The 22303-nt window shown below is 43.3% G+C and overlaps 8 protein-coding genes across 8 annotated transcripts; 5 read left to right on the top strand and 3 right to left on the bottom strand.

Annotated features, from left to right (window-relative positions):
• Positions 1-814: 814 nt before the first annotated feature.
• Positions 815-2917, bottom strand: BDB00DRAFT_815718 (Alpha/Beta hydrolase protein). Its single transcript, XM_053122930.1, has 6 exons — positions 2354-2917; positions 2105-2248; positions 1868-2017; positions 1555-1800; positions 1414-1476; positions 815-1279 (listed from the first exon to the last, which is right to left on the bottom strand). The coding sequence occupies exons 1-6, from the start codon at positions 2846-2848 to the stop codon at positions 1082-1084; spliced, it is 1296 nt and encodes a 431-aa protein (XP_052981330.1). The 5' UTR covers positions 2849-2917; the 3' UTR covers positions 815-1081.
• Positions 2918-4849: 1932 nt separating this feature from the next.
• BDB00DRAFT_815714 (uncharacterized protein) lies at positions 4850-6499 on the bottom strand. The gene is made up of 2 exons (XM_053122929.1): positions 6070-6499; positions 4850-6002 (listed from the first exon to the last, which is right to left on the bottom strand). Exons 1-2 carry the CDS (start codon positions 6448-6450, stop codon positions 5142-5144), a joined length of 1242 nt encoding a protein of 413 aa, XP_052981329.1. The 5' UTR covers positions 6451-6499; the 3' UTR covers positions 4850-5141.
• Positions 6500-6506: 7 nt separating this feature from the next.
• On the bottom strand, positions 6507-8301 carry BDB00DRAFT_815712 (Alpha/Beta hydrolase protein). Its single transcript, XM_053122928.1, has 5 exons — positions 8184-8301; positions 7631-8114; positions 7423-7536; positions 7247-7345; positions 6507-7142 (listed from the first exon to the last, which is right to left on the bottom strand). Exons 2-5 carry the CDS (start codon positions 7878-7880, stop codon positions 6658-6660), a joined length of 948 nt encoding a protein of 315 aa, XP_052981328.1. The 5' UTR covers positions 7881-8114; positions 8184-8301; the 3' UTR covers positions 6507-6657.
• A 4267-nt stretch (positions 8302-12568) lies between these two features.
• BDB00DRAFT_815695 (aminotransferase) lies at positions 12569-13551 on the top strand. The gene is made up of 3 exons (XM_053122927.1): positions 12569-12841; positions 13027-13124; positions 13234-13551. The coding sequence occupies exons 1-3, from the start codon at positions 12661-12663 to the stop codon at positions 13306-13308; spliced, it is 354 nt and encodes a 117-aa protein (XP_052981327.1). The 5' UTR covers positions 12569-12660; the 3' UTR covers positions 13309-13551.
• A 653-nt stretch (positions 13552-14204) lies between these two features.
• On the top strand, positions 14205-14387 carry BDB00DRAFT_726739 (uncharacterized protein; the record flags this gene model as incomplete). Its single annotated transcript, XM_053118255.1, has 1 exon — positions 14205-14387. A coding segment is annotated over one exon (183 nt), but the record flags the coding sequence as incomplete, so codon positions are not given.
• Positions 14388-14603: 216 nt separating this feature from the next.
• BDB00DRAFT_268420 (fungal-specific transcription factor domain-containing protein) lies at positions 14604-16925 on the top strand. The gene is made up of 3 exons (XM_053116728.1): positions 14604-14758; positions 14847-15147; positions 15255-16925. Exons 1-3 carry the CDS (start codon positions 14727-14729, stop codon positions 16725-16727), a joined length of 1806 nt encoding a protein of 601 aa, XP_052981325.1. The 5' UTR covers positions 14604-14726; the 3' UTR covers positions 16728-16925.
• Positions 16926-17227: 302 nt separating this feature from the next.
• Positions 17228-18288, top strand: BDB00DRAFT_882567 (50S ribosomal protein L30e-like protein; the record flags this gene model as incomplete). The annotated part of the gene is made up of 2 exons (XM_053128159.1): positions 17228-17230; positions 17491-18288. 2 exons carry the CDS (start codon positions 17228-17230, stop codon positions 18286-18288), a joined length of 801 nt encoding a protein of 266 aa, XP_052981324.1.
• Positions 18289-20041: 1753 nt separating this feature from the next.
• Positions 20042-22208, top strand: BDB00DRAFT_815684 (2,3-bisphosphoglycerate-independent phosphoglycerate mutase). Its single transcript, XM_053122926.1, has 3 exons — positions 20042-20322; positions 20423-20475; positions 20695-22208. Exons 1-3 carry the CDS (start codon positions 20103-20105, stop codon positions 21985-21987), a joined length of 1566 nt encoding a protein of 521 aa, XP_052981323.1. The 5' UTR covers positions 20042-20102; the 3' UTR covers positions 21988-22208.
• The last annotated feature ends 95 nt before the right edge of the window (positions 22209-22303 follow it).

Here is a 22303-nt window from a genome sequence, read left to right as displayed (position 1 = left end):
TCTTCGATATTGGACTTGTCCATCATCCTGTTCAGACTGATGTATAAATCTTTATTTAATGACACTAATTATCCCAGCAAATCTTTATAGAGCATATAACACAGGCCAGACAATAAAAAAGGACCTTCATGTTGTTAGAGATGTTGCCGTTCCTCTATCGCTGCACATCACCAGAAACTAAGTTCCAGTGCATATATGACAGTTCTGTGCGTAAATAGTATGCACCACGTTCAAAGGATACTCCAAATAACAATTCAATACTGTACACATCAGATTATCGACAGATATCCAGCTGTGGTATCCACAAGTTAATTGATTTGCTCATAATTGGATACTTTCACACTTGTATCACTCAGCTCTACTTTGTTGTCACGTAACCAGTATGTATTGTTACCTACGATATTAGTAAGTGCTCTGATACGATATACACTTGATGTGGAGTAGCGCAAGTCCACAGTTGCATATACGTAGCAGTGGCATCAGTGTACGCCTTAAAGCTATTACAACATGCATGTACTGTAATTAATGAACTTTGATTGCTCTTGTTCTAATCAATCACTTGTTATATATTCATATCGTGTATTGTTTTTTCCCAACGCTTTATGCTTCATTAAATCTGGACATACTGTCACCCTAGATTGGATTAGATGGCATATACAGCACCTCTCTGCTCATGATTACTTTGAAATCATTCACTTACAGAAATGAGAGCATTCACCTTGATATTGAGAAACAGAGCTTCAAGTGGCAGGTGTTGGATAAAGAAGGATTAAGGTGAAAAAGGAGTGTTATTGAAGACATAGTTTTCTAGTGTGCTTTCCATATATACCCGTTGATAAAAGCAAAAATGACAGTACAAGGAATACATGATTGCTCTTTCAAATAGAGAAAATCCCGTCTTATCCCATGTCGAATGCGATGTTCGTCAATAATATTGTAATATCAAAGAAAACAAAGACGTGACCCAAGCGAGAATAAAATATAATCTGTCTATCTAAACTATATTACATACATATTTATACTGAGATGATGATGTGTATCATGGCTAAAATACAAAAATATAAAAACAGTGGATTCAGGATTAATAAAGCAGTGAATCTCTTTCATCGTAGAAATCCCACAGCTGACAATCACTACATTCGTCCGGTTCCGGTTTACAGTCAGGCATGGTAGGAAATTGGTCTGGTCGTTTGAGGATCTTCTCTATCACATCGCCAATACGATGTGATCGAATATCTACGCGCCATCCGTGCTCATTCACCGTGTCCCACGAGCAAACCTTTTCCATCCATCAGTATTCAGTTTGAACAAAGATAAAAGAATTAGTTATGAGATCCGATTGTTGATCTGTATATGTATCGATACACACACACACACACCATCACCACTTGATCTAGTTTCATGTTTGCATACCTTGCCTGTGTGACATCGGGTTTCCAGAGCAAACCCTCCATACCAACAACTGCTCCAAGGACCCTAATAGTACATTTGTAGATTTTTTTAATGTTTTAAGTGCGAGGATGCAGCAAACACTGGCTAAATAGTGATGCTTACTGTACAAACGCCCACAAAGATTGGATCGGCGGTATGCCCAAAATGCCACATAGGCATATTCGCAGCTCCGGGTGGATGGGGAAGATGCAGTCTTGAGGAGGCAAGTTGATCGCCTGGGCTCTCAAAGGTCACTGTTGGTACGCCGAACGTTGCGCCGACCATGCTTGCCAAGGCCCCGCCAAGCGAATGACCCGTTAGCCAAATTGTCGCATAACGATACCTGTCCGCTACCTCCTTGTATATTTCCTAAAATAACATTATTGTAGCCTTTGCATCAGTAACAATGTTTTAAATTAATTTATGTATATATTACCAATGCATGATCATAGTAGAGTTCGTGTTCCAGAAGCGCCTTTTCAAGACAATGGGATTCGCATTTGTAATCGTTGCCTACATAGCACTCACATACAGGTTGCCACACTCGACTGACCCTGCCACAGCAACATGAAAAAAGCATATTGTCCTAACGCATGTATATACATATACCATTAGCACTACTTTTTTTTTCCCCACAAAATTTGAGCCGATTTCTTTTCGAAACAAAATTTACATTCTGCTTATCTCTTTCTCCCGTTGAACCACCTGTCCATAATCCAGCGCTGGTGCCCTTGATACTGATCACCAGAAGCGAATCATCCTCGTTTCCAAAGACATGTCCTCGGATCCCATCGTCATCCCATCCAAAAGTTGAATTCTAACAAACCCGAGACATAAAACAGTAAAAGGATCAAAAAAATCAGTACATTTGGAGCTATATATGTACATCGCGATAATATAAGGAAAGAAAAGAAATTCTTACAACATTCCAAGGTGGACCTAGCGGATACCAGTCTGTACTATCGGTTTTATTCAACGACGTATAGGCATTATTTGTCATCATGGCCAAAGCCAATATGGAAGGACGGTGAGAAACGTCTGGCACAAGGCCCCAACTGGATTCGAACTCGGTCATGTCAGCAGCGGACAACCTCATGAGCCGGCCCTGATTGTAGAGGTCTCGAAGTTGCTGATTCGTGTTTCGTGGTCGAGAAATGAGTCTTAGTACCGGGGAAACAGGGAAATTCGGAATGGAGGAAGCGGTAGTCGTATAAACGACTTCTTGGCGCCATACGGTCCGCGATTCCGGCGGTCGGTGGTATATTGCTTTTAGTTGTAACGATTGTGTTGGGCTTGGGAAAACATGAAAGGGACTTTGCTGCTGCTTCAGTTTAACCCCTTCACAAAACTGCTGACACAGTAGTAGTAATAGAGAGATAACAAACGATAGCGAGTGTATGGAATGGCGAAGCCTCATGAGAAAGTCATGGCGAAGAAAGTTGGGGTTTTGGAGTTAGTGTGTACACGCTTTGTAGCATCCGCTAAGTCATTGGATCGCACATACAAAAAACCTTGTCTTTTGGGATTTTCGGAATCAAGTAAGCTCCGCCTTTGATTGATTATGTGATATTTGCGTATTACCAGGTGCTCTTTTGGTTCGCATACTCGATAACTATTCGATAACTATTCGAACAAAGCTGCTCAGGCTCAAGACAGTCACTAAAAGCTTCAGATGAGCCAGTTATGAAAAAGTAATTGCATGTGGCTGACCATGAGCAAAGTTACTCTCCACCGTATTACCGTTGTAGTTTATGCTCTACATTTACAGTTGCCGATCTTTGTTTGTTTGCCACATCTGATGTGATAACTTAGTGCTACACCAAAGTGCTTGCTACAAACAATCAAATCCAGATCAGTTGCTGCGTGTATTTTCCGAGATCTGTTACGACAGTTGATATTCGAAAATGACAGGTCTTGTTCAAAGTGAATGAACAGATTGGAAACCAATATCGCAAAGTCTTAGTTTCTCCGATTTGTATGTTTGCTAAATCAGATTATGATAAAGTCTTGAGTACGAGCAATCCCTTTCCCTTGTCTCTCTCTTTTTTCTTCTTCTTCTTCTTCTTCTCTTCTCTCAAGGGGATAAAAAGAGAAAAAGTATTCGCAGAAATTATGTATGAACAACAACATCATCAACAGGACCATCACCGTCATCATCATCATCACCACCATCCCTTATCAGACAATGCCGCGTTTGCTATGCCTACATCTCAACAAGATGATTTGGCCATGAGTTATTCGCAATTTGTATTCGATGATCAGACGTTGGCTGCGCTGGACTCGCAGGATTTTGATATGAAGTATATGCAGCTTCTGGAAAGCAGCAATAATGACCTTACAAGCAATCCTACTCAGGTAAAAACACACACATATGTTTGGGTTGCCAGTTTTGTACCAAGAGCTGCATTTATTGATTTTAGTCATTTTATTTGATCTAATAGTTATCATACGACGATACAGATCCCTCATCTTTGCTATCTGCTACAGCAATCCAACAACAACAGCAACATCAGACATTTGTACAACCCCCACCTCCACCACCACCACAACAAATGCAACCGCAACAGCCACAAGAGCAGTACACTATCGATCAGCCCACAGACTTCTACAGTCTAGATCATGTATCATCTGGCGTACTATCGTATAATGATGAACCGTTCCGACTACAGCATGAGCCGCAACATCATCGTCATCATCATCAAGAACAGCAGCAACATCAATTGCGGCAGCAGCAGCAGCAACAACAAATAGCATTCGACCCGTCGTCTCAATCGTTCTATCCCTTTGGAAACGATAGCAACGACACCATGTCTTTCCAGCCACCGTTTCCACCAAGCGATCACTTTGCAAGCAACAGCGGCAGCATGTCCATGGTTGGACATCATCATCATCACCACCACCCTATACAGCCACCACCACAACACCAGCAGCTCCACCACCATCATCATCAGCAACAACAGCCTCATATGGGACCTTCGTCGATCGCTTCATCATCATCCACATCTTCCTTATCATCTTCTTCATCCTCCTTTGCTGCGCATGTAGGGGGTGACCAACGGCCACAGATCTATGTACGCAAGGCGTGTGTTTCGTGCAAACAATCGCATGTCGCATGCGATGTACAGCGGCCATGCTCACGGTGTGTTCGACTCAACAAATCTGATACATGCGTTGATGCTGAGCGCAAAAAGCGTGGAAGACCTTGCGGATCGGGGAAGAAGAAACGAGAGGCCGCTGCGGCGGCGGCAGCGGCAGCGGCAGCTGCTGCAGCTGCTGCATCCATGGGCGGTTTGCCTTGAGAGACCCAAAAGTCCCCCATCACCTCTTACAATAATTCCTACTATTACTGCCCATTACGCCTTAAGATAATTTTTAGACTCTTTTTTATTTAGTCGTTGTTGTTGTTTTTTAATTTTCTTCTTAATCATCTATGCATCCACAGTATTTCATCCTATTACAATGATAACCCATTTACTTTACTACATAAAAATCACGCACAGACATTTCACACACGTCATTTTACAAACAATCCTCACACACGCGCTATCTCTAATACGAATAAATATGTAATGTATGTTTTTTACAAGTTTTGGCTTAAAAGTCAATTTTCATCCTTGATATAGCTGACCATTTGTTTGTCATCAAATAAACATGGTTGGTTGTAATGCAGAGACAAAAGAAAAAGACGAAAAAATGTAATTTACAGAATTCTATTTTTCTTCTAATTGGGAAGAATGACGTTGTTGGCGGTGCTGACGATGGTTTGAATGACGTTTTGTGTTTGCTCCTCCTCCATCCAACCAAGCACGGGTATCCAACAAAGCTTTATCTGGGACAAGTTGCGGGTATTGTTTCAAAGCTAAACCATAATATTCTCGCCCAAGTTTGTATCTTCGCGATCGTCCACAGAACCGCAATATGGCGTCAAGCGAATAAACTGTGGGAGTAAGCAGACCATGTTTGCTTGTGGGTTTGGCAGGTGCGCTGTTGGTGGATGATGTTGGACGTAAACCATATAACTGTTCAATCGCATCCACACCCAACTGGATATCATCCGGCTCTGTTGCCGTTTTTGCTAATGCTGACAGAAACGATGCTGCGAGTCGATCATCCAGTGTGAATTTACCGTCATCACGATTGGCTTTGTCGTTGCTGTCGTCGTCGTCGTGCTGTAAAGCTTCTTCGGTCATGGTTATTTGGCATGCTTTCTGTGCCAGTGTGGATCGACCTCCTCTTGCTTCTGTTGGATTGTTGCCTAGTCTCTGCTGTACTTGAATCCACAGTTGTTTCACAAAATCCACATTGTCTGCACATCGAAAAGCAATACTATATGTGTACTCGTTCGGCTTGCATGGTAGACGTTTGAAAACATCCTGAACAGGCGTTTGTGTTTTTTCGTATGCTAATAGGAGTGTATTGTAATGGATGATGCTTGGCTTGATGTTGTAGCGAGCCATACGATCAATCACTTGTTGTGCATTGCGGATTGCAGCAGGAGACGACGAATGCGCACACGCTGTTAAGAGCACCGTAAACGTCTGTTCGTTGGGTGGAATGTTTCGTTTTCTCATCTAAACAATAAAATGTCAAGCTACACATATCCGTTGTGGAATTATCGCAAACTATGAGAGGTTTTACCTGAACAAAACATTTTTCTGCTTGCGATCCTTTGCCTTGAGTCGCATACTGTTTAATGACGGTGTTCCACGCTGCTGTCGATTGAAGACCAACACGCAAGCATTTCAAGTATTCTAATGCATCATCAGCAGAAGCAACTTTGGCAATGCGCGACACGCGCTGGGCAGCAACATAAGGATCTTGCGGGATCGTGTAGAGGTACTTGTTGGCTTTAGCCGCAGGCGAATCGATCTTTAACTGGGGTTGTCGTTGCTGTGATCGTTGTACTTCCTGCTGGCATAGAGAAGCTGTGTTCGTCAGACGACGATGTCGAGGAACGTTATGTGCAGTAGATCGTATAGTAGAAACAGATCGCTGTATAATAGTTTTTAAAGTTGACATTATTGACAATCCCACATCAGATGTGTGACTCCCTGAAACTTAAAAAAAGAATTTATGCCACATCCAAGTGCCGACGAGAATTATGGTTTTTCTTTTATTATTACAGAATTGATGATATGGAGCAAAGAATGACTTGATTATTGTTTAGTTTAGATGGAGATGATCTGATATGATATAGTAATGCGCCTTGTCTGTCTTTTTTTTTGTTTAGTGTTTGCCGGGTCGAACACATAGTTCAACAAAGCGAACGAAATGATCCACTGCGTTTTGTCGTACATTCACGTCCTGTACAAGAACATCTGGCAACATTGACCAAAGATGTGTCTGATCTGGAGCCTGGCACAACGTGACAGCAACGCCGCCAGCACGTGCACGCGATGCCAGATAGCCTGCTTCGTCGAGTAATACCTCATTCCCGCCTACAGTGATTAACATGTGCCGTGGTAAACTAGTTGCCAAATCGACTTGATCAGGCAAATAGCGGAATGGTTGGTCTCCTTCCTCAGGGATATAACTTTCTTCCATACGATCCACAGCCGCGGCAGTCATGAAATCAATGTCCATGTTGGCGCGCCATGACTCGCCTCCAGCTTCCAATCCGGTATAAGGCGATGCAAAGATCGCACCTGCAAATTTAGGTTTGTGCAAATGCATCAAGTCGAGCGCAACGGCAGCACCTGCATCATCGCCACCTAAACACACACACCAACGTTAAAATTGTTTCGGCAATCCCACATTGTCTAACCCATTTTGAGAATACAAAAGAATAAAAGAAAATCACAGCATTAATACTTGCCAATGATAAGTTTCGATGTAGGTATATGCATGGTATTAACGAGCCAGTCATAAGCTGCTTTTACACCATTTACTGCTGCAGGAAATGGATGTCCCGTTTCTAAAACACACGGTGTAAATCAGCTAATCCCGTCTACATTGCTTTTTTTACACGGCCCTGAATTATGAATAGCTTACTGTATTTGGGTACGAAAATAACGCATCTCATATTCTTGTCTGCTTCCAGCGCACGGATCCAGGTAATCCATACGCGGATGTACAATAGCGTCATATCAAATCGAAAACCTCCACCTAACAATCATGTATACCACACACTATTTAACACACATTTTATTTCATCATATATTGCCAAATGTTTTCGCGAGTTGTGTGTAAAAGTCTTTACCTGAAACCCACATGATTACCACATTGCTTTCTTCAAGACGATCAGAAATGGCTTCTTTTTTACTTCCAGCAATATCTTCGGCGATCCAAGTTCCGTGGTCAGTGTCTTCGCGTACCCATCGACGATTAAATGGCAGTAGGAAGCCAAGAAATTGAATGATTCGAGCAGAATGGTTACGATTGCCCCAGCTAAATGCTACCCGTAGTAAAAAGGTAATAAACCAACGTCGCAGAACCCAAAAGAATTCCATCGAATCACCCAAAAAGAAAAAAAAAGGTAAAAAAAGGGAACCTCTTTGTTTCAAAAAGATTATTTTCACTTTACCTCAGGGTTTCCAAAAAGTATTGTCGCACCCAATGTCGCAGGTCAATGTCGCCTGGCAGCAAAATTAACGTCACGTGTTCCAAATTGACGTCGCTCTGCTTGTGTATTGATGGTGCCTGTTTTTAGAAGCAACTTTATGTCATAAGCCGTTTAATAAAGACTATTGAACAGTATTCTCATTAAGTTTCAATGATTTATTATGAATAAAATAAAGAGATTTCACCTATACCTTGGATTAGGGGTCGCAATTGGACGGATCGGGTCGGGTCAAGAGTCTGACCCGTTAACCCACGGGTCAAAAAACACTATAACCCGACCCGACGTGTTCAACCCGACGAGTTAAAACTCGGGTGGACGGGCCAAGACTGATTCCGATGTGATGATGAAGGAAGTGTCATCCAACCTGAACTTTAGTATGCTGGAAGTGCAAAACTCCACATATACAGTACACAGCTCTTAGGATGATGACGCGTAAATTCCCAGCAGCAGTGCTAGCAACATCTACTTTGTGTGCGATTATTCTCAAAATCAAAGAGTCTTGTGCTATCAGAAAGGAATTGCTTAGGCTCACATGCATTAAAGAAAGCGTAATGGAAGTAGTGGCGTTAAAAAAATCGACTTCCCCACACGCCCGTAATCCTTTTCCCTTTTTCCATTTCTTTTCACTTCTTCCTTCTTCCTTCTTTTTTCTCCAATCGTTTTTCTTTTCTCAATTCCTTTTTCGTTTTTTGTCAAGTCTCGTCTCTTACTGCCACCCTCTATTGTCTGCTCTCATTGTACTGTTGCTATTCTTTACTTCTTTTACATACATTGCTTATAGCTTACTTATCTTATACTCTTGAATATACGATATAATCCCACAATGAAAAGAATCTAAGTGCATTTTATGTTATAGTTCTATTGCAGACATATTGACAACGACAACTTTAATATGATGATGCTTCTCAACAAGAAGATTGACTACTTAAATACCAGTACCTCATACCTATTATATGTATACACGGGTCACAACTGGTCAACGGGTCGGGTCAAGGGTTAAACGGGTTGACCCGCGGGTCAGAAAAGCATTAACCCGTCCTTGACCCGTGGGTCGATTTTGAACCACGGGTCAGATTGCGACTCCTAAATGCGATGGTATCAGTATACTTAATCACTAGTAGTGCTTGGTAATATACAGTGAAGATGGCGGGTTGGACTATACTTGAATACAGTAATTCATTTTGGTTGAGTGTATGTGATGTATCATATAAGAGCAAAAAAGAAAGCAGGAGCTTTATTGCTATATTGTCATGGTACTAATCGATTTGGTACTAATCGATTTGAGTAATGAATTCTGTGCAGAGAAAAGAACAGTAATGTGAGATGTGTGTTTAGGTAATAGTGAATTCATGCACACGAGGTTGTCCAGTTCATACTTACAAATGAGCATATACTTTAAATATTTGTTTCTCATAAGGTCTATGAGCTCTTGTTACATATTTGAAGGCTAAGTTTTGTGCACCTTGAACATCTACTAAGGCTTTCTGGATATACATCATAGTTTTGAATAAATATCTCGCCTAACACTCTACTCGACTTTATTTACGTCTTTTATTTCCCCAATATGATTCAAGGTTTTTTTCTTAAGGTCATCCAGTTGCTTTTTGGAAGATTCTCCTTTACAAGTGCATCCCAATGACTGTTCGAAATACTTTTAACAACTATCTTTACCAAGGTTCCTATTCGACAAAGCCAATATACTGTTCATCCCAAGGCTAAAAAAGCAGTGTAAGCACAACATTATAAAATAGAGTTAAAATGTCGGGAAGCAGTATAGAAATACAACTTACTATACGAGATTTTGTGCGGCTTGATCCAGGTCGAAAAAGCTCTTGCTATACGTGTCAAGGGCAGCACGTTTGATAATAGTACCAGCCGGCAATTTTTCGGCATCATCATCGCTATCGAGTTCATTTAGTTCCTATTCAATCAGTTAGTTTTTACATGCTTTTTTCAGTCAGTGCGGAGCAATGTTTTAATTCCTTACTACATCAATCTTTTTTTGTCTTTTTTTTTATTGTATTTCCCAGAGCTCCAGTACTACGTTTGATGATGGATTCCATGGTTTGTTTTTTCAGCAATGTCTTGAATAGTATCCGCAATTTCGTCCTGAATCTTTTTCTTGTTTTCATAGTGAACATCAAGTTTTTCATATAGATCAATCAAAGAAAATGAAGGTCCATGATTTTCTCGTATATAATTACTTATTAAGATTATTTTGCCAGAGAGATTACGTGAAAGAGAAAAGGGAATTACTATACTTGCTGCAAAATCGGGATTAGCTTAGTTATTTTTTTTGCAGGAAGTGCGGCTTTTCCAATGAGAATAATTCGCTGCAAGAATCAGTTTATGTAATTCTTTCTCTACTAGAATACTGTAATTGTTACTCAATTAACTGCTTCATTGATGTGCTGACGTACTATTTCTTTAAAATGTTGATACCCGTAGATGAATTCTAGCTTGTAAAAGACAACAACAAAACGACGAAGTTAACGTATGTATTCATTACTCAAATCGATTAGTACCAAATCGGTTAGTACCATGACAATATAGCAATAAAGATCCTGCTTTCTTTTTTGCTCTTATATGATACATCACATACACTCAACCAAAATGAATTACTGTATTCAAGTATAGTCTAACCCGCCATCTTCACTGTATATTACCAAGCACTACTAGTGATTAAGTATACTGATACCATCGCATTTAGGAGTCGCAATCTGACCCGTGGTTCAAAATCGACCCACGGGTCAAGGACGGGTTAATGCTTTTCTGACCCGCGGGTCAACCCGTTTAACCCTTGACCCGACCCGTTGACCAGTTGTGACCCGTGTATACATATAATATGTATCAGGTACTGGTATTTAAGTAGTCAATCTTCTTGTTGAGAGCATCATCATATTAAAGTTGTCGTTGTCAATATGTCTGCAAAAGAACTATAACATAAAATGCACTTAGATTCTTTTCATTGTGGGATTATATCTCAAACTCAAGAGTATAAGATAAGTAAGCTATAAGCAATGTATGTAAAAGAAGTAAATAATAGCAACAGTACAATGAGAGCAGACAATAGAGGGTGGCAGTAAGAGACGAGACTTGACAAAAAACGAAAAAGGAATTGAGAAAAGAAAAACGATTGGCGAAAAAAGAAGGAAGAAGGAAGAAGTGAAAAGAAATGGAAAAAGGGAAAAGGATTACGGGCGTGTGGGGAAGTCGATTTTTTTAACGCCACTACTTCCATTACGCTTTCTTTAATGCATGTGAGCCTAAGCAATTCCTTTCTGATAGCACAAGACTCTTTGATTTTGAAATATCGCACACAAAGTAGATGTTGCTAGTACTGCTGCTGGGAATTTACGCGTCATCATCCTAAGAGCTGTGTACTGTATATGTGGAGTTTTGCACTTCCAGCATATTAAAGTTCAGGTTGGATGACACTTCCTTCATCATCACATCGGAATCAGTCTTGGCCCGTCCACCCGAGTTTTGACTCGTCGGGTTGAACACGTCGGGTCGGGTTATAGTGTTTTTTGACCCGTGGGTTAACGGGTCAGACTCTTGACCCGACCCGATCCATCCAATTGCGACCCCTAATCCAAGGTATAGGTGAAATCTCCTTATTTTATTCATAATGAATCGTTGAAACTCAATGAGAATACTGTTCAATAGTCTTTATTAAACGGCTTATGACATAAAGTTGCTTCTAAAAACAGGCACCATCAATACACAAGCAGAGCGACGTCAATTTGGAACACGTGACATTAATTTTGCTGCCAGGCGACGTTGACCCTGTGTATCCATAAAGATGGTTTGTACTACGTTGTCAAAAAAGGAAGGAAGGAGGAGGGGAAGGGCAGAGTCTATGCGTGTATGTTACTATCATATGAGGCGTGTATACTCTTGAAGAATCTGTGGTTTCAGAAATAGAAAAGGCGCGCGCCACTCTTTCTTCTTCTTTTTTCAGGATTATAGAAAATCATACCATTTTAAATTTTCAAATTGCAACCTGTAAAAAGAGATGGATTAAAAGACAAGTTCCCCCCTTCAAACTTTTAGTTTACTTTAACCCGACAACTTGTTATTTTTATTAACTTGTCCACAGGAGCATATACGATAATGAGCCAAAATGAATTCGCTTTATTAGAGACAATCTTGTATGATCCTTCCCAAGGCAAGTAATGACAACCAACTGATGCAGGTTTTTTATGAGGTCATTGAGAATTAATAATGCAGAAAATAGGGTTCTATTTGCTTGATCGGCATATTCATCGCTTACTACGAGCTGCGAGTGATTTCCATGCCAGTGACGCGGCTCAATTCACAACGATACCATCGTACGAGCAAGTCAAAGCGGTACTTGAAGAAAACGTTCCCCAAGACTCCACCTATAAAAGGGTAAGTCATCGTCTATTGTAGAAAAAGGTTAAAAAAAGAAACAAAGGGAGGAGGGGGTGAGGGTAATCTTCTAATAATTGTTCTAGATCCGTTTATTATACGACGACAAACATGCCCTGCGTGTCGAGTACACAGACCTTGGAAAGGATTACAAGGCACACGAGACGCTTGCTGAAGCTGTAAAAGCAGGAGAAGAAGAAGAAGGAAAAAAAGATGCATTGACAGTTGTCCTGGATACCGAGGCCGTTCCGTGCTCTGCATCTGACCCATTCATGGTACACAAGACCACGCTTCGCAATGTGTACAACGATGCACGCACACGAGCAGGATGTGGTCAAAAGACATTTGACGTTGTGCTATGGAATAAACAGCGGCAGATAACAGAAACTTCAATTGCAAACATTGCTATTCAGACGGAAGGGGATCGATGGATAACGCCAAGTTTACAATGCGGTAAGTGAAAAGATAGCGAAAGAGAGCATGAGATACGGAGGCTAGGTTGGGGGGGGATTAGGAGGGGATTAGGAGAGAAGAAGGGGAAGGATATATGCGCATTCATAATAGGAGCTTATAAGGTTGCTGCTGTTGTTGTCGTTGTTGTTGCTGTTGTGTGTGCTCTTTGTATGCGAATGATGTAGGTTTGCTTCCGGGAGTATTCCGAGACAAGCTCTTTTCTTCAGATGAAAATATCGTCGAAGGAGTGATCAGTGTGGATGACCTGATAAATGCACAAAAGGTAAACATGCAATTTTTTTCTGCTGCTGTGCGTACCTTGCAGCTTTTGTCGTCCAACAACAACAACAAAAATACACATATAACAGGTAATTTTTTGGTCACTTCTGTAGAGCGGGTATCCAATCGTGTGCTTCAATTCTGTGCGAAAGGCATATCGCGTGCAGCTTGTGGATCTATCGACGTAGCACCATCAGTTGTTTCTTCTTTTGATCGAACGACGACGGGTGTGGTGGTGACATCGGCGGCAGATTGCCGACTTGTGCTGTTTTATTTAGGGATGGATGCGGATGGGATTTAGCGTGCTTTTGAGGAGCTAGACCTTTCCTCCCCCTCCCCCCCTGCGTGATAGTAGGAAAAAAGACTTATAATTTTATTAACAGCATAGAGAGTACAATAAAATTATATCATGAAGGAAAAAGATATCTCTACCCCTAGCTTGCGTTTTACATGCTATTTTAAATCCGAATACTATCGCTTCCTCGGAACAGCTTCTGCGTTTGATAGGTCCATGCGATCTCTTGGCTTCGTTTATTGTTGTTCTCTTGATCTTATTGAGGAGATTGGGAAATAGACGATAGGTTGATGGTATATATCTGAGAAGGCGCGTGGCTTACTAACTGACAACGACAATGCTGCTGTTGCTAAGTGATGCTGTTGCTGTGCGTATTGTTAATGATGACGACGAAGATGATGATCGGGGGGAGGTTGTTAAATATGGATTCCCCCCATTTCGCCCGATTGGTGCCTTGTACTGTAACACGGGCAAAAAGCAAAAGCTGCTCATATCTATCCAAACCCCCCAAAATGCTAGTTTAGGCCGAGATTACCGTCCCTTTGGAGTTTGTAAATAGATAAATTCTTTTTCCCTTTGCTTTTCTTCCCTTCTTCCTCTTTTCTCTCTCTCTCTCTCTCTTTCATACTCTCTGACCACACGCACCCGCACACCACACCCACACAACTACTTTGTCCAAGGAACAGTAACACTTAACTTTATGTCATTGACACTATGTCCAAGAAGACCACTTCGAACGCCTTCCAGCAATCAGCCGCCCAGCCCCCAGGTTCAACTCCCAAACGTGTGAAGGTTACGCTTGCATGTATCGTTTGTCGGAAGAAGAAAGTCAAGTGCGATGGCATCCAGCCGTCATGCTCTCGCTGCAATTCGATGGGTCTTACTTGCGAGTACTCTGACCCGCCTAGAAAACGTGGCCCTCCCAAAGGATATATCGAGGTCATTGAGAACCGTGCGCATCGTATCGAATCGCTTCTGGGTAAGCTCATCATGCAAACAGCAACAAGAACGAAATGCCAATGTGTTGGACTTACACATGCTTTATAGTATGGCATCCGCAGCTGAGGATGCAGCAGCCTATAACTGATAAAGTAAATACGGCTACTACAGCGACTACTACCACAGCAGCACTTCCCACTACTACCACTACTATTACTACGACCACGATGTCGACGAGTGTCAATAGTAATAGTACTCAACAACCTGCTACTACTACTACGACTACCTCTGATGCCCGTGACGATCACTGCTTGTCAGCTGGTCCAAATGCTCTGCTGAACCTTGTGTCCAATACAGTAGCGTTACACGCGGATGCCAACAATAGCAATAGTACGAGTGCCCCTGTACGTGTTCACTAGAAGACCATCTTAAGCACTATAGAATGAGTTATCACTGATAAGGTCCATCCATGAAATCTTACCTCTAGGGCAGCCACAACAGGCAATCCCACTTTTCTCTTAACAACGAATTGGAGTGGGCCGAGTCCTTTTTTGCCCACTTTAATTTGTTTTTCCCTATCCTGTCGCGGCAACACTTTTTGCATCAGCTGCAACACCGCCCGCAGGAAATGGATCCCTTGCTACGTTGCGCGGTTCTGGCCCTCGGTTGCCGCTATGCCGAAACACAGAGTCACGAGGACGCGGGTGCCCAGTTCTTCAAACAGTGTCAACAGCAGATTTCGAATACAACAGCATTGTCCCATGACAACAACAGCACCTTATCCACACTACAGGTAACAGCAGCTGTGGTGTAAAAGAGGAGAGAAGAGGGAGGGGGGAATGTACCACCCAATTTCTCTTGTTTACTGAAAGCTGAATAACTCAATTTACCCTGAATTAGGCTGTGGTGATCATGTGCTGGTATGCGTATCTGTCCGGCGACATGCAAACGTGTCGCACATACTTGCACAAGCAAGTTCAACTGGTCAAGGATCTCAAATTGCATCGCGACCCAGACCTCTCCCTGGGCATTGTTACCATGGAGCTCCGCAGACGAGCCTTCTGGGTGGCCTATGTAACCAATCAATGGCTTGCATGCTGCACAGGCGGTCCATTGATGCATCAGCAATCCTACTGGGACTGCCGATGGCCCCAACTCGAGGACAACCAGCTGCAAGCAATCGATAGCAAGAACTTGACCAACACTGTTACTTCGTCCATCGAATATGCCCTTCAGATAACTGTGTTTGCCGAAATGATCAAATTGGCACGAATTCTAGACGACCATCATCTCCACAGCGACAGTTCCCCGACAAGGACGACGACTTCTGCACTGACGAACTGGTTTTTGAATTTGCCATCGTACCTCGAATACAATCAGCCAACAGATCATGGTCCGCCCTCGCCCATTATTCGCGTGTACCACATGCTCTATTACACTGTCCAGATCATGCTGCACCGTGCGCTGCCAGATACTTTGGGTGTATGTAACACAGCTGCAAACACGATTGTACACATTGCGGAACAGATGATTCTTCACCAGCAAGAGCGTTATCTCTACAACACGTACTTGCTCAGCCTCAGTCTCGCCACGTCGATCCATTTAGATAATGCACACAAGGCGCCGATCAGTCTCGGTAAAAGCATTCGCGTGTTCAAAAACGCCAACTGCACTCGATTGCAGCAATCCGATTTTGATTCAGCGATCGACCATTATCTCAAGAGCGAGTGTCATGTTTCGCTGGAGAACGAAGACGAACAGTTCACCCAACCGCCTGTGGTCAGCAAAAAGCGGAAACGTTCGACTGACGAGATTAGCAACAAGAGCGAGGATGGCACCTCAGCCAATAAGCCAACAACTCTTACTAAAACTACTACTACACCGACGGTAACGAGTACCACCAAAGACCCCATGAACGAACTCGACATCAACGACCTGCTTGGTTTGACCGGATTGTTTGATAGCCCCACCAGCAACAACAACAACAACGGAAACGATTGGATCAATAATCATGACTGGCTTGCAACAGCTGTGCCCATGATAAACAACAGCCACCACTACCTAGAGCCACTCCATCAGCATCAGCAACAACAAGACTTTGCGTTTCCGACTATTGAAACGTTATCATCGTCCTCTGACTCTCTCTCATCACCCACAAACTCATGCTTTTCACCTTCCCATTCGCCCACCTTGTCGTGTGACAATACATCCATCGCACACGACAACAACAACAACAACAATAACAATAACAATAACAAAAACAATCAGAACGACCAGACACAGTTTTTGGCAACCTATTTTGACGCATTGCCGCTCGACAATTATGCCTGGGCCGATTTCATACCTGGTGAAAATTTCGCTCTGATGCAATGAAGAAACCTTATTCTCTACCCATCAATGTTTATATACGCGTACCACACACACATACCTTCTCCTCAAAATCTTCTAAAGACATGATACACACAAACACACTGTATATGGGTTTTTTCTATATGGAAAAAAAACCGGGCTAAATTTTTCTTTTTACGATACACAACGCAGGAAAGAACTTCTTTTTTAATCATCATCATCATCATCATATATACAATTCCATTCATCATTCAAGATCATCACATCACAAACCTATGCCATTGCTCTCTATCTCTCATCATCATACCCTCCTCACCTCCACTATTATCAATCCAATCATTCTTCATCCTCTATATATATTTACGACATTCATGTTTGCGCAAATAAAGCTTTTCTGAAATTAATGCAATTGCAAAAATTATGTCGGTAATTAAAGTTCCAAGAAGCCAGGGCGCTCCGTGCTCCCCTAAAGAAGTACTGGGTTCCGAAACCTCCGAACTCCCTCTTTTTAAAAACCAACAGAAATGGTAAGCAGAAAGAAGAGAAGAAAAAAAAGATATAGAGAGAGCACCCCAAAACAAATGAAAAGCGAAGCGAGAATGGACGAGAATACGGATGGATGAACACATTTCGGAAGCGGATGCATCAGATAGATGGATGGATCACATGAATTCACTTTGGGGGGAGGAGGACGCGCCACTCGGCCACATATACCCAATGTGCAACGATTTCGAGATCGATGAAAAAGCTGACAATGGCAACAATTTTTAAATTGACCATGATTTAGGCTCCTGCAAAGAAGTCCACTGGCAAAAAGGTCGCTCCCGCACCCTACCCCATCAAGGCCAAGCAGGGCTCCAAGGCTCCTGCCAACCCCTTGTTCGAGAAGCGCGCCAAGAACTTTGGCATTGGTCAAGATGTCCAGCCCAAGCGCGATGTCTCGCGCTTCGTCAAGTGGCCCGCCTACGTCCGTCTTCAGCGCCAAAAGAAGATCATCTACCAGCGTTTGAAGGTCCCCCCGGCTCTCAACCAGTTCACCAAGACTTTGGACAAGAACACTGCCACCCAGCTTTTCAAGTTGGCCGACAAGTACCGTCCCGAGACCAAGGTTGAGAAGCGCGAACGTATCCGTGCTGCTGCCGCTGCCAAGGCTGAGGGTAAGGAAGCCATCAAGACTGACAAGCCCGTCGTCGTCAAGTACGGTTTGAACCACATTACCGCCTTGATTGAACAAAAGAAGGCTCAGTTGGTCGTCATTGCTGACGATGTCGACCCCATTGAGTTGGTCCTTTTCTTGCCCGCTCTCTGCCGCAAGATGGGTGTCCCATACTGCATCGTCAAGGGCAAGGCTCGTCTCGGTCAGGTCGTCCACAAGAAGAACGCCACCGCTTTGGCTTTCACTGAGGTCGCTGAGGCTGACAAGGCTGAGCTCGCTAACTTGGTCTCCGCCGTCAAGGTTAACTTCAACGACAAGACTGATGAGATCCGTCGCCAATGGGGTGGTGGTATCAACGGTCCCAAGTCCAACGCTCGTCTTGCCAAGCGCGAGGCTATTGCCGCCAAGGAAATTGCTGCTCGTCAGTAAAAGAAAAGGGGAAAAAGAAATAATAAAAACAATTTCTGTTGTTGCCTATAGAGCACTATTAAGGTTGATGTGCCAAGTTGACTTGTTTGTTGGGTGTGGCGTGGGAACCGGTTCTGCAGTAACTTGGGACAGGGTAACTTTATTCCTCATGGAGTATAGCTTACATGAATGGATAATGTTAAAGGGATACAAGAATGCGTGATAGACTGGTGGTGCGCTAAAACTCACAATAGAAAGTTCTGCGTGCTGTGGTTGTACACTTCATAGGCAAAAGGGATTTTCGTGGGCGTGATAATGCATAGGTTTTGGATGTAGCGTAGTTAAATATCGTTGTCGCCAGGGCCGCCATAATTCGTTTGAGCTAATTGTATCTGACCATACATGGACGTTACCACCAACGAACAGCATTTCGCTCAGATACAACAGCTTCTTCGAACGTCCATGCACGCTTGTCGCCCATTTGGATGTCGCTATTTGATTTGCACACACGCACACCTCAATATCTTTGTTGGGATCCAGGTTTTTATTGTAATCCATTTCCGGATTTATCGCCATTCGTATACTGTGCGCTGCTGTTGATACCGTGCTTGTTGCTGGGCATTTTACGAATTATGCATTTTGTATATTGCAAAGTATACATATTTTTTAGGAGAAAAAAGTGATATTTGTGCTCACGCGTGTGCAGCAAAAAGAACGAAAAAGTGTGAGTGCTGCTTTGAACGTAAGAGCCCATGTAGTTGCGACTTTGCCTCTTGTCCTGACTGTTAAATTTAGCAATATCCCTTTCTACTCTTATCCTTTGCCTTGTTCTCTATATATTGTACTCTATCTTTTAATAGTAGTGTTTAAAGCGCGTAGCGTTCAAAGATGAGGATGCAAAGTCCCACGTCTCCCTGTAAGGAACCGATAATGAGAACCTCTGTGTCTGAGTGGGGTTGGAGGTGATGATCAAACAGTCCCGATACACTTTATATTATGATGGACACTATTTTGTTAGGATATTTCAAAACATAACAATGACTGAATACGCTATTTTTCTGTCATCGCTAATATCCAAGATACACGCCGCTTCTCCATATCGATCCGATGATGCATGTGAAAATGCAAAGCCGACGATTTCCTTGACCTTGACAGCTGTCACATACATAGGCTAAAGACTACAATTCCACCGTCTACTTTAATAGTTTCCATGTTTACAGCATATCCTCTCAACTTTTTGCATAGTATTAGACACCACTTTTCGTTAATGCTCGAGTACCAAAGTATCGAGAAAGGGACGGGCGACGGACCCGGGAAATGCTATTTTGACTGTCGTACGATCCTAAGGCCTGTTTTCGTGCATGATACGGCCATTGAATTGAAGATAATTTGTACATGGCACAATCTGTCGTGGTAAATACCACAGTCAGGATATGTGTTGCTTGTATAGGCATTGCCGAGAAATTGTACGTAGCAAGATATATACGCGCGGTGTGGCTAAATAATGAGCTCTCAGCCATTACTCGTAGTGATATAATTTGTTTGCATAACATGTAGCTTAGCTATGTAGTAGCAGGCATTAGTGTCTCTGTTTATCGTTTCAGGACCAGTTGTACCGGTGGGCGCATGTATGCGCATCAATTGTGTAAATTTGTTGGGAGATTGAAGCTACGTCATGCTGGGGACGGACAAGTGAGGATAGACGCAAAAGTCCGATGAATGTCACACACGAAGCTTCGAAACGCCAGGTTTGCCGCTTTATATCTTTGATTCCTTCTCTTTCTTTCTTTAACCCTTTTCTTACACCACTCTTATACATATACCGCATATACACCATGCCCGGAGGAGGACAAATGCCAAAGGAAAAGCAGACACCCAAGGAAAAGGTGTGTCTTATCTGTATCGACGGTTGGGGTGTTTCGCCAGTCCAAGATCCCAAGGGCGACGCGATCCGCAATGCTGAGACGCCCGTCATGGACAAGTTCAAGGAAACTTACCCCTATTCTGACATTGCCGCTCATGGTTTGTCTGTCGGTCTTCCCGATGGTCTTATGGGTAAGTTCTTGTGAGACAGCTTAGGGGGGGGGTGCTATATACAGTGAGTGGTAGTTAGGCGTAGCAGAAGGGCAATATGCTAATGGTAAAGAAAACACAGGCAACTCTGAAGTTGGCCACTTGAACATTGGTGCTGGCCGTGTCGTCTACCAGGTATAGTGTAGAACACGGTTACTTTTGGGCTGTGTGGGTTGTAGGCCACCTTTCTCTTTTTTATTGCGCTCGTGCGGACCGGGAGAGAAGCGAGATGGTCCGACGAACGGGAAAAAAGTGACTGGCTAAGATGATTCCCCCAATGTGAAATCAGATGGTCCAAATACAAGAATCTACACGCAAAAAAAAGAATAGATACTGATCCCCGCTACTGATTAGGACATTGTGCGTATCGATCTTGCTGTTAGAGACAACAAGTTTGGTGAGGTCGGAAACATCAAGGGCGCTTTTGAACGTGCCAAGGCTGGTAACGGTCGCTTGCACTTTTTGGGTCTGATTTCCGATGGTGGTGTCCACTCGCATATCAACCACTTGGTTTCGCTCTTGGAAGCCGCCAAGGCTGCAGAAGTTCCCGAAGTCTACATCCACTTCTTCGGCGATGGTCGTGACACCTCTCCAAAGTCGGCCACCAAGTACTTGAAGACGCTTCAGGAGAACTTGGAACGTTTGTCGTATGGCAAGCTCGCCACCATTGTGGGTCGTTACTATGCCATGGACCGTGATAAGCGCTGGGAACGTGTTCAGATCGCATTCGACGCATTGACTGAGGGCAAGGGTGAAAAGTCAGAGGATGCCATGAAGACGGTTGAGGAGCGCTACGCAGCCGATGAGACAGACGAGTTCTTGAAGCCCATCATCTTGTCTGACGAAGGCCGCGTCAAGGACAACGATACTCTGTTCTTCTTCAACTTCCGATCTGACCGTATGCGTGAGCTCACCCAGGCATTCGGCATTGCTCCTTGCCCCTTTGAGAGCAAGGTTCCCGAGAACATTGAGCTGTTCACCATGACCCAATACAAGGGCGATTATCCCTTCAAGGTTGCTTTCCCCGCACAGACCATGGACAACGTCTTGGCCGAATGGTTGGGCAAGAACGAGGTTCCCCAGATGCACGTTGCCGAAACCGAAAAGTATGCTCACGTCACCTTCTTCTTCAACGGCGGTGTCGAGACCCAGTTCAACAAGGAAGAGCGTGGTTTGGTTGCTTCGCCCAAGGTCGCCACTTATGACTTGCAGCCCGAGATGAGCGCACAGAGCGTCGCTGATCGCGTCGCCGAAGAAATCGCTAGCGGCAAATATCCCTTCGTCATGTGCAACTTTGCTCCTCCCGACATGGTCGGCCACACTGGCAAGTACGAGGCTGCTATTAAGGGTGTAGAGGCTACGGATAAGGGTATCGGTACTATTTACGAGGCATGCAAAGCCAACGGCTACATCTTGTTTGTCACGGCCGACCACGGTAACGCCGAAAAGATGCTTTCGGACGATTTCTCGACCCCTCACACTGCTCACACTTGCGCACCTGTTCCTTTCGTCATGACCTCTGAAAAGTACAAGTATCAGAAGGATGTCAAGGGTGCCTTGGCTGATGTTGCCCCCACCATCCTCGATGTCATGGGCTTGGATATTCCCGAAGAAATGACTGGTCACAGCATGTTGGAGAAGAACTAAACGAGTACTGTGAAGTCAAAGAATCTGTTGTAAATGTAGAATTTTACTGTTTTATAAAACTTTTGTTTCCCATTAAATGTACATCTCTTTTAAATATATCAGTTGTGGAAAAATTCCTTCTTGAGTTTACTGTTCTACCATCATATTATGCTTTTCAATTAGCAGCGGTGCGGTAGTGTTGCTGTACCTTTTATGAGGTAGTGGGTAATCAACGACTACTATCGACCTAGCACTGAAGGTAGACTGACAGAAGTATGGATTTCACATCATACAAGCTACACGTATATCTAAAACGCGGTAGAGAGGAGCAAAAGTT

The sequence above is a fragment of the Zychaea mexicana genome (assembly GCF_025766255.1).
Source record: "Zychaea mexicana strain RSA 1403 chromosome Unknown BDB00scaffold_23, whole genome shotgun sequence".
In the NCBI taxonomy this organism is placed as follows: domain Eukaryota; kingdom Fungi; phylum Mucoromycota; class Mucoromycetes; order Mucorales; family Lichtheimiaceae; genus Zychaea; species Zychaea mexicana.
Note: the sequence above shows the minus strand (reverse complement) of the source record. Positions and strands in the feature narration are given on the sequence as shown.